We start from the raw sequence: 18,260 nt of genomic DNA, 5'->3' as shown, positions 1-18,260 counted from the left end.
TTCTTCATAGTTTCAGTTATTTATTTCATCTGGCTGAGTTTTAGTAGTTTGTGGTTTTCAGGGAATGGCCCATCTCTTCTAAGTTGTTGAAGTTATGAATTCAAAGTTGTCCACAGTATTTCTCTTCTGCCCTTCTAATGGCTGTTGGGTCTGTTGGTACATCACTTTTTCCATTCTTGGTTTGATTTGGGTCACTTTTGATTCTTGTTAATCTTGCTAGAGGTTTATTAATTTTATTTTATTCTTCAAAAACCAGCTTTTCATTTTGTTAATTTTTAAAAATTTTTTTTGTGTGTTACGTTAGTCACCATGAAATCATCATTAGTTTTTGATGCAGTGTTCCAAAAATTTTTTTCCTGTTTTTAATTTCATTGATTTCTGCTTTTGTCTTTATTATTTCTTTCCTCATGCATACTTTGGCTTTATTTGGCTTTTTTCTCCATAGATATTTGAGGTAGCACTTTAGCCTATGGATGGATATCTTCCCTTTCATGTGAATGTTAAGCACTGTAAACGTCCCTTGGCATTACTTGAGCTGTGGCTCACAATGTTGATATGCCGTTTTCATTTTCATTTGCTTCTTTGTATTTTAAAAATTTCCCTTGAGACTTCATCATTGACTCATGGGTTCTTTAGAAGTGTGTTTAATTTTCAAGCGTTTGCAGATTTTTCTGTTGTCTTTCTGTTATTGAGTTCTTATTTGAATCTATTACGGTCAGAAAATATATTCTGTATGATTTAAATTCTAAAGTTTGTTTTATGACCTAAGATATAGCTTTTGGTGAATGTCCCATGTGTGTGAAACAAATGTGTGTTCTTTTGTGTATGGAGGGTTCCGCAGATGTGCAGTAGATCCATTGGTTGGTGGGGTTCCGATCTTCCACATCTTGCTGATCTTATCTCCAGTAGTTTTGTCAGTTGCTGTGAGTGACATCTTGAAGTCTCCAACTAGAATTGTGGACTTGTCTATTTCTTTTTTCAGCTTTATCCATTTTACTTCATATATTTTGAAGTTCTGTAGTTTGGCACATACACATTTAGGATTGTCCTATCTTTTTGGTGGATTCACCCTTTTTATTATTACATAATGTTCTCCATTCTTCCTATAATTTTCTTTTATCTGAAAAATTTCTCTGATATCAATACAGCTACTCCTACCTTTTTGGATTAATGTTCACATAAAATATCTTTTTCTTAAAAAAGCACATATTTGGATCACTTTAAAAAATTTACTTGGCCAACATCTGTCTTTTAATTTGTGTATTTAGAACATTTACATTTTTAAAAAATTTTTTATTTCTTTTCAGCGTAACAGTATCCATTGTTTTTGCACCACACCCAGTGTTCCATGCAATCCGTGCCCTCTCCAATACCCACCACCTGGCTTCCCCAACCTCCCACCTCCCCCCCCACCCCTTCAAAACCCTGAGATTGTTTTTCAGAGTCCACAGTCTCTCATGGTTCACCTCCCCTTCCAATTTCCCTCAACTCCCTTCTCCTCTCCATCTCCCCTTGTCCTCCATGTTATTTGTTATGCTCCACAAATAAGTGAAACCATATGATAACTGACTCTCTCTGCTTGACTTATTTCACTCAGCATAATCTCTTCCAGTCCCGTCCATGTTGCTGCAAAAGTTGGGTATTCATCCTTTCTGATGGAGCATAATACTCCATAGTGAACATTTACATTTGAATTATTACTAATGTCTTAGGGCTCATATCTGCCATTTACTTTTTATTTCCTCTTTGTTCCCCCGTTTCTCAGGTATCTGTTTCTTTTTCCCTTCTCTCCCTATGAGTCATATGAACATTTTTCAGACTTCTATTTTGATATATTTATAATATTTTTGCGTTTTATGTAATTTTCTCATTGGTTAACTTACATGTAATTTACATATGATTTTCTAGGTAACTTATAACAGCCTCTGGTGTTACCATTTTAACACTTCAAGTGAAATATAGAAACCTTACTTATATTCAGTTTTTTTTTTTTTTTTTTTACCCTCCTGCTTTAAACATAGAACTGTTTGGAATATTTCCTCCATATCCACTGAGCTCTACTTCAGGTAGCGTTATAACATAAAATGTGACTAAAGAAACTCGCAAAGTAAACGATAGTGTATTATGGTCACTTCTACTTTTACCCATTTTATTGTTCTTTCCTTTCTGAAAGTCCCATCTTTTTGTAATCATTTGCTTTCAGATTGGAGGGTTTTATTCAACCATTATGTAACAGGATGTATTCTAGCAAGAAGTTCTCTTGTTTGCCTTCATTTGAGGACATCTTTATTTCCCCTTAATTTCTGCAGGATAGTTTCACAGACGTAGAACGCAGGCTTGACACATGCTCTCTTTCAGCCCTTAAATACGGGTCTTCCGCTACCTACTGGTCTCCATTGCAGATGAGAAATTTGCTGTTATTCAAATTGGTTTTCCTTTATAGATAATGTGTTATTTTTCTTTGGCTCCTTTTAGGATTCTTTTATTTCTTGGTTTTCAAAATTTTACTTATGATGTGGTTTGGTGTGACTTTCTTTGGGTTGATCCTGCTTGGAATTTGGTCAGCTTCCTGAATCTATAAATTTATGTCTTGGGAAGTTTTCAGCCATTGTTTCTTCCCATTCTTTTCTTTCCTCTCCTTCCTAGATCTCTAATGATAAAACACTAGTTCTTTTGTTATTGTCCCAGAGGTCTCTGAGGTTGTATTAATTTTTTGTCTATTTTCTCTCTGTTGTTCACATTAAGTAAATACTATTTATTTGTCTTCAATTTGACTGATGCTGTCCTCTGGCATTTCCATTCTACTCTTGAGTCCATTTGGTGGTTTTTAAAAATAAATAAATTTTATTTATTTATTTATTAGAGAGAGAGAGAGCACACGTTCACATGAGTAGGGGGAGTGGCAGCGGGAGAGGGAGAAGCAGACTCCCTGCTGAGCAGGGAGCCTGATGTGGGACTCGATCCCAGGACCTTGGGATCATGACCTGAATCGAAGGCAGACACTTCACTGACTGAGCCACCAAGGCACCCCCATTTAGTGAGTTTTTAAAAAACTTCAGCTGTTGTTATTTTTAGTTCTATAATTTCTATTTGGTTCTTTAAAAGAATAACAGCTTTATTGAGGATATAATTTATATGCCACAAATGTATCCTTTAAAAGACTATAATCAATAGTTTTTAGTATACTCAGAATTATACCACCATCACCACTGACTGATTTCAGAACATTTTCATTTCCTCCAAAGGAAACCCCATACTTATTAGCAGTCATTTCCAATTTTATCCTCCTTCCAGCCCCTGGCAACCGCTAATTCACTTTCTCTGTCCGTGGATTTGCCCAGTTGGGACATTTTATATAAATGGAGTCATACATGTGATCTTTCGGTCTGAAATCTCTCACTTGGCCTGATGTTTCCAAGGTTCATTCCACTGTTGCCAGTGTCAGATCTTCCCTCCTTGTGATGGCTGACTAATGTCCTATGCTGTGGACAGACCAAATTTGGTTTATGCATTCATCAATTGATGTACATTTGCTTGTTTCTGTTTTTTGCTTATTATGAGTAATGCTGCTGTGAACATTTATATATAGTTTTTTGTGTGGACATGACTTGATTTCTCTTCAATTTTACCTAGGAGTGGGATTGCTGGGTTGACATTATGAACAGCTGCCAAACTTCTTCCAAAGTGGCTGCAGCATTTCCCAGTCCTACGAATGTCCAATTTTTCCACATCCTCACCAGTAGTTCATTTTTATAACTTCTATTTCTTTCTTGAGATTTTCTGGGTTTTTTTTTTTTTCCATTTGTTTCAAAGGAGTTTGCAGTTTATCGTGGAAGCATCTTTTGTGACGGCTACTTTAAACCCTCGGTAGATAGTTCTGAGACCTGCACCAGTTCATTGTAGTTTATCATCAGATTGTTTTTCTCCTGGTTTTTCAGATGATGGGTGATTTTCACTTGTATTCTGGACTGCGATGTTAGGAGACCCTTCTCTGTCAGCAGGTTGTCATCCTGTTTAAGTTCAGAGGATATGTTCTGTCCTTTTGTGGCTGTAGGTCCAATGACAGTTCAGCTTCTAGGGGCCTTGCAAGGCTATCCTGGCCTGTCTCATTCTTCTGGTGCTGTGGGGCTTCCACTCAGTCCCTGCTAGTCCCCAGAAGTCTGGTGTCACTGTGTCACTGTGGTGGGGAGCCAAGGCCACTGGGCCTGGGGTGGAGGGCAAGACACACAGGGCTTTGCTCTCGCTGTGGCTGTGGGCAGATCAGACCTGTCTGACTGTGGGGTCTCAGTAAAGCTACTCTGTCAGCAGTTAGCACTGTGGGAGGAAACCCACAGCCTGGGCCCCTCGCTTAGATCTGGCAGTGCTCAGGGCTACCAAGGTCATTGGTTGCCCTGCTCAGAGACGGAGAGACGACCCCTGATACGCTCTGGAAAGGCCATAACTGTCCCCATTGGTTCCTGGAGGCTATTGGTGGCTCCTACTTCAGTATAACCGACTCCAGACTATAATCTCTACGTTGCCCCTGTGGAGCGGCAGGAGCAGGCTGAGCTCTGGGGGTCACAGGGCCATGAAGACAGTTCTCTGGGCCTTGGGACTAGGGACCCTTCTCCTCACTCTCAGGGCAGTCCCCATTGGTAAGTTTCTCCTCCCTTCATCCGTGGAAGCTTCTGGAGGCCATGGCTCTGTAGAGCCTGAGACCCTGGGGTGTGGGGATCTCCTGCTGTGACTGGCTGTCTGTTGGGCGCGTGCTTAGCCCCAAGGGGGATGGGTCATCTGGGGGCCGGTGGGCATGTGGGCTCCAAAGTTTGTGTCCCTGGAGAATCTTGTTCTGACAAGACCGAGGAGATCTAACTCCATGGTGAACCCGGGGTGCAGGGCTGGGCCAGAGTCTGGGTGGAATGAGGGGGCAGGGCTAGGGTCCCCGTGACCCCGTGGACGGGAGGAGCTGAGGGGTCTTGCAGAGCGGCTGCCCCATCCGTTTTCCCTGGGGCTGCGGCGCTGCTGAGGGAGTGGGAGAGCTGCACTGGGCCGCGAGGGTGACCGTTCAGCTTGTGCTGGGACACGGAAGAGACACGGTTCTAGGGAATTGCAATAGCAGGATGGGGGCCACAGGGTGTGGGTCCAGCGGGCCCAGAAACCAAGAGGCAGGATCATGGGTAGGAAGCTGTAGAGAGGGGGTTCTGCCAGACGGACCAGCACGGAAAGGCTGGTGGTGAGAGAAGAAGCCCCTGGGGGGACTGCATACACTAGCACGGGGCTCTGACTGGGTGAGTGGTGGTGCTGGTGTCAGACGGTGTGTGCGAGCATGCACATGTGTGTGCATGCGTGTGAGTTGTGCAGGGAGACAGGAGAGGGTAGCAGTGTCCAGGGCCCTGGAAACTGATGGAAGGACATTTCACTGGGCAGGCTGACCCAGGGCCCAGCCCAGGTGGCCTCGGAGCTGGACAGTAAGGGCGCTGCAGGTGATGGTGGCAGGGATCTGTGGCCAGTGGTGCCATCGGGCGGGAGTGGCGTGGGAAAGCTGGAGGGGACCTCGTTTTGTGTTAGAGATGCAGACACACATCGCACAGGTTGGAAGGGGTTGCGGAGGCTCTGGGGGTGTACCAGCGCTGAATGAAGACCCTCCAGGGTCGGTGAGAGGGGTGGTGAGGGGGACATGCCTTCCTCTGGCTCTGTATGCAGGGGTCTGCCCTCTGCCTCCTCCCTCTGTGAGGCCAGGCTGGGCCCTGGACGTGGTCTGGGGTGGCCCAGGCTGGGACATAGACCACCAGCCCAGGAGGGGGTCGTGAGAATGGGGGACCAAGGGACTGTGCAGGAAAAACCAGGGTGCGGAGGCCTAGATGGGGCATTGTTCTGGAAATGTGTCCTGGTCCTGGTAGGGTGGTCCGTTTGGTCCTGGTCCAGGGAACTGCCGAGACCTGCAACCCGAGGAGGAGGCCTGCTTGGAGGGCAGAACTGGAAGGGTAGGCGGCCAGGTGGGAGGGGTAGGGGTGAGCAGGGAATGGAGAGTGGTGCGGTGCGTGTGGCGGGCCACAGGCCCTCTAGTGGAAGTGGGGGAATAATGATTGGGAGGTGTGGTGGGTGGTGAGAAGAACAGTGGAGGACAAGGGGTCTTTCTTGCCTGGGGGTGGAGTCACCCGCATCGTAGGGGGCCCCGGAGGGCTCAGGAGGGAAGCAGAGGACATGATTGGAGGGGGACTGTGGAGGTGAGGACACAAGGCTGCCTGGGGGCAGTGGGAGGGTCTCTGTGTGACCCCACCCCGTCACCTTTCTGGACTGCGTCTACTGGGGGCGTCGAGGAACCCGACTTTGCGCTGCGGCCTCAGAGCAAGACCTTGGAAGTGGCTCCAGGCAAAGGCAGTCGTCTTCAGACCTCCCAGCTGCTCTGGCCCTCCCCGCACCCCACAAAGACGATTCCGGCCCCTCTGAGGCTGGCCTGTCCTTCTGCAGGCGGACCACGCGACCTGAGGCTGGCGTACAGACACAGTCCCTGCGACGGAGTGGTGCTGGTCCGCCACAAGGAGCAGTGGGGACATGTGTGCAACCAGGAATGGACGTTGGCAGAGGCATCCGTGGTCTGCAGGCAGCTGGGTTGTGGCCATGCAGTGGGTGCACCCAAGTACGTCCCGTTGCCCGGGGAGATGGTGCGGCCGTGGCTTCACAACGTGTCCTGCAGGGGCGATGAGCCCTCCTTCTGGGAGTGCAGCCTCGGGACTTGGACGCAGAGCGAGTGCCCTCACGAGTGGGTGGTGGTGGCTCTGTGTGCAAGTAAGTCTGCTGGAGGGGGCTTGGGGAGGGGGAGAAGGGTGGGTCTGGGGGAGGGGGAGGAGGGGGTCTGGGGAGGGAGGAGGGGTTATGGGGGAGGGAGAGGAGGGGGTCTGGGGGGAGGAGGGGGTCTGGGGGAGGGCGAGGAGGGGTGTCTGGGGAGGGGGAGGAGGGGTGTCTGGGGAGGGGGAGGAGGGGTGTCTGGGGAGGGGGAGGAGGGGTGTCTGGGGGTCTGGCTGGGGCTCCTCACTGGGCGTGAGAACCGCCCCGCCTGTAAAGCCTTCTAATCTCTCATGAGTCCTTCATTCCTTCTGTTAGGGCCCTTTGCTTTTCTTCCAACAAATGCTTATTTGCAGGGCACTAGTCTAGATGCGGGGGGCGGGCAGCGGTGAGTAAATCAGACCAGACCCTGCTGCAGGAGCCTTTCCTCTCCCTGGGGAGACAGGGAACAAAGGAGCAGGGTGGTGATGTGGGAGGAGCAGGAAACACACGGGCGGGCAGGGGCTTGAGGACCACCCTGTTTTCTAGACACTCTAACATTAGGTGTCGAAACATGATTTCCAAAATGAGGAGGGGGGAACGCTTTCCCTTGGAGGTCTCGCTTGAGGGTCTTCTGCTGTCTCTGGGCACTTAGGTGGCCGAGAACCTGTGAGGTCCCTCTGTAGCACCCTGTCTGTGAGGCTGACCCACTACGCCCAGCATAAAGCGAAAATGCAGGGACCCCTGAAAACAGCAAGATTTTCAAGACAGTGACAGGTCCAGGCCCCTCTGAGTAGGGGGCCTGCTGGGTGGGGGGGCCTTTGGGACCGCCTGCTCTCAGAGAGGGCCCCACGCAGCCCAGCACGGAGCCCCCGGAAGGAGCAGGGCTGGTCTCGGGCTGGAACCCAGACCCAGTGTAGGGACTGCCATGCCCAAATGGAGTCTGGTCATCGAGGCAGGCCCCAGGCTCCGAGCAGCCAAGCAGCTGGCAGAGTCCCCACCTTTGGCCATGTGGGCCTGTGATTCTCAGATGGCACCTTTCGGGAGATCCGGCTGGTGAAGGGCCGCAGCCCCTGCTCTGGGCTCCCCGAGATCAGGAATGTGAATGGGGTGGATCGCCTCTGCGGCCTGCATGAGGAGGAGGCCACGGTGTTCTGCCGGGAGCTGGGGTGTGGGCCTGTGCTTCAGGCGCCACGCCGAGATGTGGGCGTCGTCGGGAAGTACATGACGTGCAGGGGCACCGAGCCCACCATCCGGAACTGCAGGCTTAACAACAATCTGCGCAGCGGCTGTGACTTCCAGCAGGACGCGGACGTGGTCTGTGCAGGTGAGGCCCTGTGCGCGCACTGCCCGTGTCCCCGCGCAGGGCCCTGGGGGAGGAGCCGCTGGGAAGGGCCTCAGCCCTCCCTGCCCGGTCTCCTGATCTCCTCCTGCCACTGGGCCCCTTGCCGTCTCAGAGGGATCAGGTCGGGGGGGGGGGGTGCTGGGCAGGCAGAGAGGAGAGCCCTGTGCCGGGACCATCTGGCGTTCTCTGGCTCAGAGCTGTTTGGAACAGAGGCCTGGAGGTGAGGGCATGGGAAATGCTCTTGGATGGCCCACAGGGGCCTCCCCGAGGTCCCCGTGTGTTCTCCCTGCAGAGGTGTCCTGGCTCAGAGCCCCCAATCGGGGGGGGGGGGTGGCCTGGCTGTCCTGCAGCAGTTGAGCTGACGGAGCTGAGATTGTCACGTGTGCGACACGAGCTGGCTGGCTGGTGGCTGTCCCCTCCCAGTCCTGTCTCAAACGGGCAAGTGAAGTGGCCCTCAGAGATGCTGGCTCGGTTCTGGGAATGAGGAAAAGCTGAAGTGAGGGGGACGGGCCCCTGTCCTGGGTGCCCCCAAGAAGGCAGTGACCTGTGGCAGGAGAGGTGCCTTGACCGGGCCTCCAAGACTGCCCTGAGCCTTGAGGCCCTTGCCCTGGGCAGGCAGAGGCTGTGTGACACATGTGAGCCCCTGGAGGAGGTGACTGTCCTCGGACCTCGGGGAAGTGACCAGTGACCCCTGCTCTGCTCTAGGTAGAGGGGGTCTGGGCCCTTGGCTCTCAGTTTCTGGCCCGGGCTTGCCGACCCACTGCTTGGGCCCAGGCGCTCTGCCCTGGTTGGAGCCTGTTGCGGTCTGGGGAGGTGGCTGAGCCGTTCGCCTGAGAACATGACCCCTAACAGAGTTTGTGTCCTCCCCCAGGGCACATGGAAGCCCGGTTGGAGGGCGGTGAGCACCCCTGTGCCGGGCGTCTGGAAGTGAGGCGTGGCCTGACCTGGGGCACCGTCTGTGATGATGACTTGGACCAGGCCACGGCCCACGTGGTGTGCCGGGAGCTGCAGTGTGGCTCGGCCGTGTCCACGCCCGGGGGCGCCCACTTCGGTCGGGGCTCTGGGCCTGTGTGGACAGAGGCCTTCCTTTGTGCAGGCAACGAGTCTCTGCTCTTCCACTGCCCTCGGGGGCCCGGGCACCGGTGTGGGCACGGCCAGGATGCCGGGCTCAGATGCTCAGGTGAGGCCAGGAGGGCAGCCTCCAGCAGCCTTCCCTGCCAGCCCCCTCGGTGACTCCCTCTGGGGGCTCTGAGCTAGGCTCATGAAGATGCCTCTGGCCAGGAGGGTATGCGTGTTCGGGGTTGAGGAAGTGTTGCCTCTGTGGGCTGCAGGAAGGGGAGGAGAAGGTTGTGCCCCCTCCCCTGCCCCCAGTTGCACACCATAGTCTGCCAGCACGTCTGCCGAGAGGCCTGATCTGGCTGCTGAGGCTGAGGAGGGGAGGGAGCTAGTGAGGCAGGCGAGGGCATGGCCGTGGCCACCGCGCTGGGTGCAAAGGAAAAATCTGGTCTTGTGGGGAGGGGATGCTGACGCCCACTCCTCTCTTCAGAGTTCCGGCTGGTTAACGGCAGCAGCCGCTGTGAGGGGCGCGTGGAGCTCCAGGTGCAGGGGGCCTGGGCACCCATCTGCGCGGCCCACTGGGACTTAGCAGACACCACCGTCCTCTGCCACCAGCTCAACTGTGGCAGCGCGGAGGCCACGCCCCTAGGAGGCCGCTTTGGGGGCGGGGACGCTCCCATCTGGCCTGACGTGTTTCACTGCGTGGGGACAGAGCCCTACTTGTGGAATTGCCCAGTAGGCACCCTGGGGGGCGGGGCCTGTGCCCTGGGGAACGCGGCTGCCGTGGTCTGCTCAGGTGGGTCTGCGAGAGCGAGAGCGGGGTGGAGGGTAGGGGGTGCCGCGGGGAGGGCGGTCGGGGGCGCGGCAGAGGGAGGCTAGGAGTGGGCGGGGTTCTGCTGGGAGGCGCGGGCGGAGAGTCCTTCCCCCTGACCCCCTGTCCCTGCGTCCTCCCCAGGGCTCCTCCACGCCGTCCGGCTGAGGGACGGACAGAGCCGCTGCGATGGCCGCGTGGAGGTCTCCCTGGACGGGGTGTGGGGCCGCGTCCTGGACGACGCGTGGGACCTGCGCGGCGCCCAGGTGGTGTGCAGGCAGCTGGGGTGCGGACTGGCTGACCGGGCCTACGATGCGCCGGCGCCCCGGCGCGGGGCCGTCCCCGTGGGGCTGAGCCGCGCGCGCTGTCAGGGCACCGAGACCCGCCTGACCCAGTGCAACGTGTCCGCATCCCCGCTAGTACCCGCGGGGGCCGCGCGGGACGCGGGCGTCGTGTGCTCGGGTGAGTGAGTGCCCGGGCCGCCCGCCATCTGCCCGCGGGCCGGCCGCCCTGACTCCGCGCGTGTCCCCGCAGGGAGCCGGCGGGTGCGGCTGGCCGCGGGGCCCCACCGCTGTGCGGGGCGCGTGGAGGTGCTGCACGGGGGCGTGTGGGGCACCGTGTGTGACGACGGCTGGGACCTGCGGGACGCCCACGTGGTCTGCCGGCAGCTGGGCTGCGGCCAAGCCCTCCGCGCCCTGGGGGCCGCGCCCTTCGGTGCCGGCTCGGGGCGCATCTGGCTGGACCAGCTGGGCTGCAGCGGCCGCGAGTCTGCGCTGTGGCAGTGCCCGTCGCGGGGCTGGGGCCAGCAGGACTGCGGGCACAAGGAGGACGCCGGCGTCGTCTGCTCAGGTCGGTCCTGTTCGTTGAGTGTCTTCCTGGGCAGCTGGGTACCAAATGGCCGCGCTGTCCGAGCGCGTGACCTCGCTCACACTTGCCTTCCTCGGATTCCGCTCACCCTCTTCCCGGCTGGAGAGCTCCAAGGGGCCCTCGACAGTGCTCTCGGGCGGCGGTGATGCTGCGTGCGCTCTTCGCCCTGCCGGGGGAGGGGCGCGGGAAGGGGGTGGGGGACAGGGTGGGACAGGGAACCCCGGGGCGGGTCTGCTCTGATGCTGCTGGCGGTCTCTTATGGTTTGTCCCTCTCTCTGATTTTGTCTTGTTTTATTTTTCCTCTCTTCCTCTGTGTTCATCTGTTTTGTTTCCTAAATGCCACATAGAGTGAGATCATATGATTATTGTTTTTCTCTGATGGTCTTCGCTTAGCAGAATACCCTCTAGTTCCATCCATGTTGTTGCAAATGGCAAGATTTCATTCTTTTTGGTGGCTGAGTAATATTTCATTGTATATATGAACCACATCTTCTTTATTTATTCATCTGTCGTTGGACATCTGGGCTCTTTCCATAGTTCGGCCATTGTGGACATTGCTGCTATGAACATTGGGGTGCAGCTGTCCCTTCAGATCACATTTGTATGTTTGGGGTAAATCCCTAGTAGTGTAATTGCTGAGCCATAGGGCAGCTCTATTCCTAAGGTCGTGAGGAGCCTCCCTGCTGTTTTCCAGAGTGGCTGCACCAGTTCGCATTCCCACCAAGAGTGCAAGAGGCTCCCCTTTCTCTGTATCCTCACCAATATGTGTTATTTCCTGACTTGTCAATTTTGTCCATTCTTACTGGCCTAAGGTGGTACCTCATTGTGGTTTTGATTTTTATTTCCCTGACGCTGAGTGATGTAGAGCATTTTTTTCATGTGTCTGTTGGCCATTTGGATGTCTTCTTTGGAGAAATGTCTGTTCATGTCTTTTGCCCATTTCTTGACTGAATTATTTGTTCTTTGGGTGTTGAGTTTGATAAGTTCTTTTAAAAAAATTATTTATTTGACACAGAGAGATCACAAGTAGGCAGAGAGGCAGGCAGAGAGAGAGAGAGGAAGAAGGAGGCTCCCCACTGAACAGAGAGCACCATGCGGGGCTTGATCCCAGGACTCTGAGATCATGACCTGAGCCAAAGGCAGAGGCGCCCCATGATAAGTTCTTTATAGATCTTGCATACTATCTGATATGTCACTTGCAAATCCTTTCTACCATTCCGTTGGTTGTCTTTTGGTTTTGCCCTTTGCTGTGCAGAAGCTTTTTATCTTGATGAAGTCTCAACAGTTCACTTTTGTCTTTGTGTCCATTGCCTTTAGAGATGTGTCTAGTGAGAAGTTGCTATGGCTGGGGCGCCTGGGTGGCTCAATGGGTTAAAGCCTCTGCCTTCAGCTCAGGTCATGATCTCAGGGTCCTGGGATCGAGCCCCACATCGGGCTCTCTGCTCAGCGGGGAGCCTGCTTCCCCTCTGTCTCTGCCTGCTGCTCTGCCTACTTGTGATCTCTCTCTCTCTGTGTCAAATAAATAAATAAAATCTTAAAAAAAAAAAAAGAAGTTGCTATGGCTGAGGTCACAGAGGTTGCTGCTTGTGTTCTGCTCTAGGATTTTGATGCATAACTCTCTCACATTTAGGACTTTTGTCCATTTTGAGTCTTATTTTTGAGTCTATTTTTTGTGTATGGCATAAGAAAATTGTCCAGTTTCATTTTTCTGCATGTGGCTGTCCAGTTTCCCCAACACCATTTATTGAAGAGACTGTCTTTTTTCCACTGGACATTCTTTCCTGCTTTGTTGGAGATTAGTTGACCATAGAGTTGAGGGTCTGTTTCTGGGCTCTCTATTCTGTTCCATTGATCTGTGTGTCTGTTTTTGTGCCAGTACCATACCGTCTTGATGATGACAGCTTTGTACTAGAGCTTGAAGTCTGGAATTGTCATGCCTCCAGCTTTGGTTTTCTTTTTCAACATTCCTTTGACTATTTGGGGTCTTTTCTGGTTCCATACAAATTTTAGGATTATTTGTTTCAGCTCTGTGAAAAAAGTTGATAGTATTTTGATAGGGATTGCCTTGAATGTGTAGCTTGCTCTGGGCAGCATAGACGTTTTAACAATATTTGTTCTTCCAACCCATAAGCATGGAATATTTTCCCATTTTCTTGTGTCTTCCTCAGTTTCTCTCATGAGTGTGCTATAGTTTTTAGATATTTTACCTCTTTGGTTGGGTTAATTCCTGGGCATCCTACAGTTTTGGGTGTAATTGTAAATGGGATTAACTCCTTAGTTTCTTGTTCTCCAGTTTCATTGTTAGTGTATATAACTGATTTCTGAGCATTGATTTTATATCCTGACACTTTGCTGAATTCCTGTATGACTTCTAGCGGTCTTGGAGTGGAGTCTTTTGGGATTTCCACATAAAGTATCATATCATCTGCAAAGAATGAGAGTTTGACTTCTTCTTTGCCAATTTGGATGCCTTTTACTTCTTCTTGTTGTCTGATTGCTGAGGCCAGGACTGCTAGTACTGTGTTGAACAATGGTGGTGAGAGTGGACATCCTTGTCATGTTTCTGACATTAGGGGGAAAGCTCTCAGTTTTCCCCATTGAGAATGATATTCGCTGTGGACTTTTCAAATATGGCTTCTATGATATTGAGGTATGTTCCCTCTCTCCCTACACTGCAGAGTGTTTTATCAAGAAAGGATGCTGTACTTTGTCAAATGCTTTTCCTGCATCTATTGAGAGGATCCTATAGTTCTTGTCCTTTCTTTTATTAATGTATTGTATCACACTGATTGATTTGTGGTTGTTGAACCAACCTTGCAGCCCAGGAATAAATCCCACTTGGTCGTGGTGAATAATCCTTTTAATGGACTGTTGCAGGGAATGATCCAAATCTTTTGGTACTCAGGTTGACACCTGGTTTGTGACCCCATATGTGATCTGTTCTGGAGAATGTTCCATGTGCAGTTGAGAAGAATGTGTATTCTGTTGCTTTAGGATGGAATGTTCTGATTGTATTTGTAATGTCCATCTGGTCCAGTGTGTCATTCAAAGCCCTTGTTTCCTTGTTGATCTTCTGCTTAGATGATCTGTCCATTGCCGTGAGTGAGGTGTTAAAGTCCCCTACTACTATTGTATTATTATTCATGTGTTTCTTTAATTTTGTTATTTACTGGTTTATATAATTGACTGCTCCCATGTTAGGGGCATAGATATTTATAATTATTGGATCTTCTTGTTGGATAAACCTTTAAATTATGATAAAGGGTCCTTCCTCTTTTTTTTTTTTTTTTACAGTCTTTGGTTGAAAATCTAATTTGTCTGATTTGGGATTGTTACTCCAGCTTTGTTTTGATGTCCATTAGCATGATAAATATTCTCCATGCCCTCACTTTCAATCTAGAGGTGCCTTTGGGTCTAAAATGAGTCTCTTCCAGATAGCAGATCGATGATTCTTGGTTTTTTATCCATTCTGATACCCTGTGCCTTTTGATTGGGGCATTTAGTCCATTTACATTTGGAGTAACTATTGAAAGATATGAATTTAGGGCCATTGTATTACCCGTAACGTCCCTGTTTCTGTATATTGTCTCTGTTCCCTTCTGGTCTCTGTTACTTTTGGGCTCTCTCTTTGCTTAAAGGATCCTCTTTAATATTTCTGTTACTTTTGGGCTCTCTCTTTGCTTAAAGGATCCCCTTTAATATTTCTTGCAGGGCTGGTTTAGTGATCACAAATTCTTTTAGTTTCTGTTTGTCCTGGAAGATTTTTATCTTTTCTTCTATTCTGAATGACAGCCTTGCTGGATAAAGTATTCTGGGCTGCTAAATTTTTCTCATTTAGCACTTGGATTATTCTGTATTTTGAACGATTTCCAAGGATGGATTTCTGGACAATTAGCTGACACCCACTAAGATCCTACAGCTGGGGATTAATTCTGGTCCCCTGAGGTTAACATTTCCCTGCATCCCTGGGGTGGGAGATTGTCATGGGGACGTGTGATTGATGGGTTAGATGCCCCTGAGCAACATTGATCCTGGTGCTGCGACCCTCTAATTTTTGGCTCCTCCCTTGGAAATTTCCCCTGGCCTGACTGCTCTTTTCTTCCAGGGTCGGTGGCTCTGAGGCTGCGAGGTGGCATCCACCACTGTGCTGGGTGGCTGGATGTGTTCTACAATGGGACATGGGGCGCTGTGTGCAGTAATGCCCTGAAGGACGTCTCCTTGTCCATCATCTGCAAGCAGCTGGGCTGTGGGGAGCAGGGCTGGCTAGAGAACAGGCCTGTCCACAGCGGCTTGGGCACCTCCTGGGTGGATGACATCGAGTGCCGCAGGCTGAGGAACTCCACGCTGTGGCAGTGCCCCTCGGCGCCATGGCACCCGCACTCCTGTGCCCCTGGAGAGGAGGTCTGGATCACCTGTGCAGGTGGGACATGGGCGGTTTCTGAGAGCTCACCCACAGGAGCTGCCACTGATCCTGACTCAGGGCTGGCATCCTGTGGGTTCTACAGACTTCATTCTGAAGCTTTTCAGGGCATTTACAATGGGATGGTGACTATGTAATCCAATAGGATTGTCTGAGAAAATGACACAGGATTCCGGGGAGACCCTCAACTGCTCATCCACCCACAGCTGCCCAGGTACACTTTTGTCCATCTCCCTGTCCACCCTTCATCTTGGTCCTGCCCTGCAGTGACCACAGCTCCCTTTTCCAGAGGAGGGTATGCTGCGTGTGCGTGGGGGCAAGGACAGCTGCTCTGGCCGTGTGGAGCTCTGGCATGCTGGCTCCTGGGGCACCGTGTGTGATGATTCCTGGGACCTGTCAGATGCAGAGGTCGTGTGCCGCCAGCTGGGCTGTGGCCCAGCTCTGGGTGCCCTTGCAGGGGCCGCCTTCGGGCCAGGCTCGGGCCCTGTGTGGCTGGATGAGGTGGGGTGCCGTGGCAGCGAGTCGTCCCTGTGGAGCTGTCCTGCAGAGCCGTGGGGACTCGGAGACTGTGGACACAAGGAGGATGCTGGTGTGCACTGCTCCCGTGAGTGGGCAGGGGGCAGCGGGCCAGGTGGGGTGGGAGGGATTGCTGGGGGCTGGGGTGGGCGTTGCCAGAAGAGGTCCTTGGAATATCCTCCAAAACGTGGCCCTAAGGCTGTACCTGAGCTGGGTTCCTCTGGCTGCCTCTGCGGCTGTCCCATGGCATGTTGGGCTCAGGTTGAGTGGGGCTGGGACACTTGGCTGAGGGTCTGGGCTGCCCAGGGCTGTGGCTGCCTGCCCTCCTTTGCCCTCTGATCCCTCTGATTTCTCCTGCAGGTGACAGGGGAACCACAGCCTTGCCACCAGCACTGGCACGGACATGGGGTAGGTGTGCTCTCCCTCAAGTCTCAGCTCATGCCCTCCTCTCTGGTCCCAACTCAGGGGGGCCCTACAATGGGTTCTGCACAGAGGGGTGCCCTGGAGTTTCCTATGGGTGCCAAGGCCCCAGGAAGCCCCTCCTTAGGTCGGTTGGCCAAGGTCTGGAGGACCAGGAACACCCTCTCCTCTGAGGAAGAGGACCAGCCTATACGGAGAGCCATGGGGTGAGATGGCAGGCCCAGGCCTTGAACAGCCACTTCTCTGGGGTCTTTCTTTTACCAGCTGGGGGGTTTGACCTGGGAACACTCTGACTCCCTTCTGGCCTCCTCCCTCCTGGTACTTCTCACTCCTGGCCTCCTCCTTCCTGTGTCCCCTCCTTCCTCACCTTTGCCCTGTGACCTCAGGGCTATCTCTAGGAGAGGAGACAAGGCCAGTCTCTCCTCTGGGTGCCTTCCCCCTCCCTGAGAGGCTCAGGTGGTCCAGACCCAAGGTCACAATACCCCAGGCACACAGGGGAGACCTCACCTCTCACTGTCCCCACAGGCCACCCCTCAGCCCCTCCGCCTGCCCTCAAGACCGGGAACCTGCCCATGACGTTTTGCCTTGTCCTCGGCACCCTTCTGGTCATCGTCTCCCTGGTCCTGGGGGTGCAGTGGTACCGTGGCAGAGCCCGCAGGGGTAGGTGGGTGTGGCTGGGAGGGGAGCACGTGCTCTGGGGATCGGGATTCCTGGGGGTGCACACTCTGAGACCCCAGCCCTTCACGGGCCCCTTCTCTCCTGGGAACTGCTCTGCATGTCCGGTCCCACCTAGACCCCCCACTGCATGGCGACTTCTCAGTGACACCCTCGGATCCATGAGTTTTTGGGGTCAGGGAACCGTGGACCCTGCTCTGCTTCTGAGGGGTGGCCTGGGTGTGAAAACAAGTCCCCAGGGGTGTCCCGATTCCTTATGCCATCTGTGTGGTGGGGTTACACAGCCATGGGAGCCCAGGGAGACATGTGGCCCCTTGTGGGGGACGTTGCTCTTGGTAGGCCAGGCTGCACGGGAGACCCCACAGGGCCAGCAGGGGGTGGGCTCAGACGGAGGGAGGGTCTCTTCTAGGGGGCTCTGGTGTGGCCTTTGCAGGTTCCAGAATGTTGGGGAGTCTGGCCTCGGAAGCTGTTTATGAGGACATTGGAGCTGTCCCCATGGGGGAGAAAGACGAGGGACCCAGAGTGTCCCAGAACCCGGCCCTGGAGGAGCAGTATGACGATGCAGGGGAGCTGGAGCTGGGCCCTGAGGAGGAGGAGGGAGAGGCGGAGGCACCCCTGAGCCCCACCGGTGCGCACCTCTGCATGCTGGCGTCTGTCGTGCTCTTCCTTCTGTACTGCTCCTATGTGCGGGGCTCTGCTCTGGCCAGTGCCTACATTTAAAGACCCTGAGAGCCGTCTGCCCTTGTGTCCATGTCCCTCACTCCTGCGCCACAGGCTGGGACATCCCTTCAGCGCTGCTCCCTAGACAGGAATCTTCTTGTGGGGGATGGGCAGTTTTCCTCAGGTTTCTTTTCATGGCTGCCCCCAGGGTCCCTCTAGTACCTTGTCCTGTTTGGCTGCAGGGGGCCTGAGCAGACAGGGCGGGAGGGGATGCAGCGTGACCCTGGCTCACCCACTCTAGTGCTTGTCTGGCCTCTGGTTTCAAGTGACACACCAGGGCCCAGAAGTGGTGGGGGCCCGGAGGGGTGGCCAAGGGGCCCAACGTGCGTCTTTCTCCTTCGACGCAGGTGGGGCTCCTTGTAGCCTCGGCCCCAAAGCTTGGCCTGAGACAGAAGACACAGCATGCCCTGGGATGTGATGACAGTGAGCTGGCCATGGCGACATCAGCGACACTGGGGGGAGGAGTGGGGGGGGGGGAAGCCCAGGCCCTGGGGGGCTTCCATTGTCCTCACTTCAAAAGGAGATGTCATTAAAGTCCCTTTGAACTCACTCATTCATGCATTAATTCATCTCAGGAACATTCCTCAGACCACCTCTCCCAGCCCAGGTGCAGTTCTCAGCAACCCCTCTTCACCGTGGTCCGGTGTGGGCGCGCGTTTTCCGCGATCCGCACCCGCAGAGTGGGG

The 18,260-nt window shown here is 53.1% G+C and overlaps 1 protein-coding gene across 1 annotated transcript; it reads left to right on the top strand.

The window, feature by feature from the left end:
- The first annotated feature begins 4,554 nt into the window (after positions 1-4,554).
- SCART1 (scavenger receptor family member expressed on T cells 1) lies at positions 4,555-18,122 on the top strand. The gene is made up of 14 exons (XM_080822472.1): positions 4,555-4,634; positions 6,451-6,768; positions 7,775-8,071; positions 8,961-9,269; positions 9,636-9,941; positions 10,101-10,418; positions 10,491-10,805; positions 14,929-15,243; positions 15,389-15,457; positions 15,533-15,847; positions 16,120-16,167; positions 16,705-16,839; positions 17,288-17,482; positions 17,922-18,122. Exons 1-14 carry the CDS (start codon positions 4,568-4,570, stop codon positions 17,990-17,992), a joined length of 3,078 nt encoding a protein of 1,025 aa, XP_080678598.1. The 5' UTR covers positions 4,555-4,567; the 3' UTR covers positions 17,993-18,122.
- The last annotated feature ends 138 nt before the right edge of the window (positions 18,123-18,260 follow it).

This window comes from Martes martes (genome assembly GCF_963455335.1).
Source record: "Martes martes genome assembly, chromosome: 14".
In the NCBI taxonomy this organism is placed as follows: domain Eukaryota; kingdom Metazoa; phylum Chordata; class Mammalia; order Carnivora; family Mustelidae; genus Martes; species Martes martes.
This window is presented reverse-complemented; position numbering and strand designations above follow the sequence as displayed.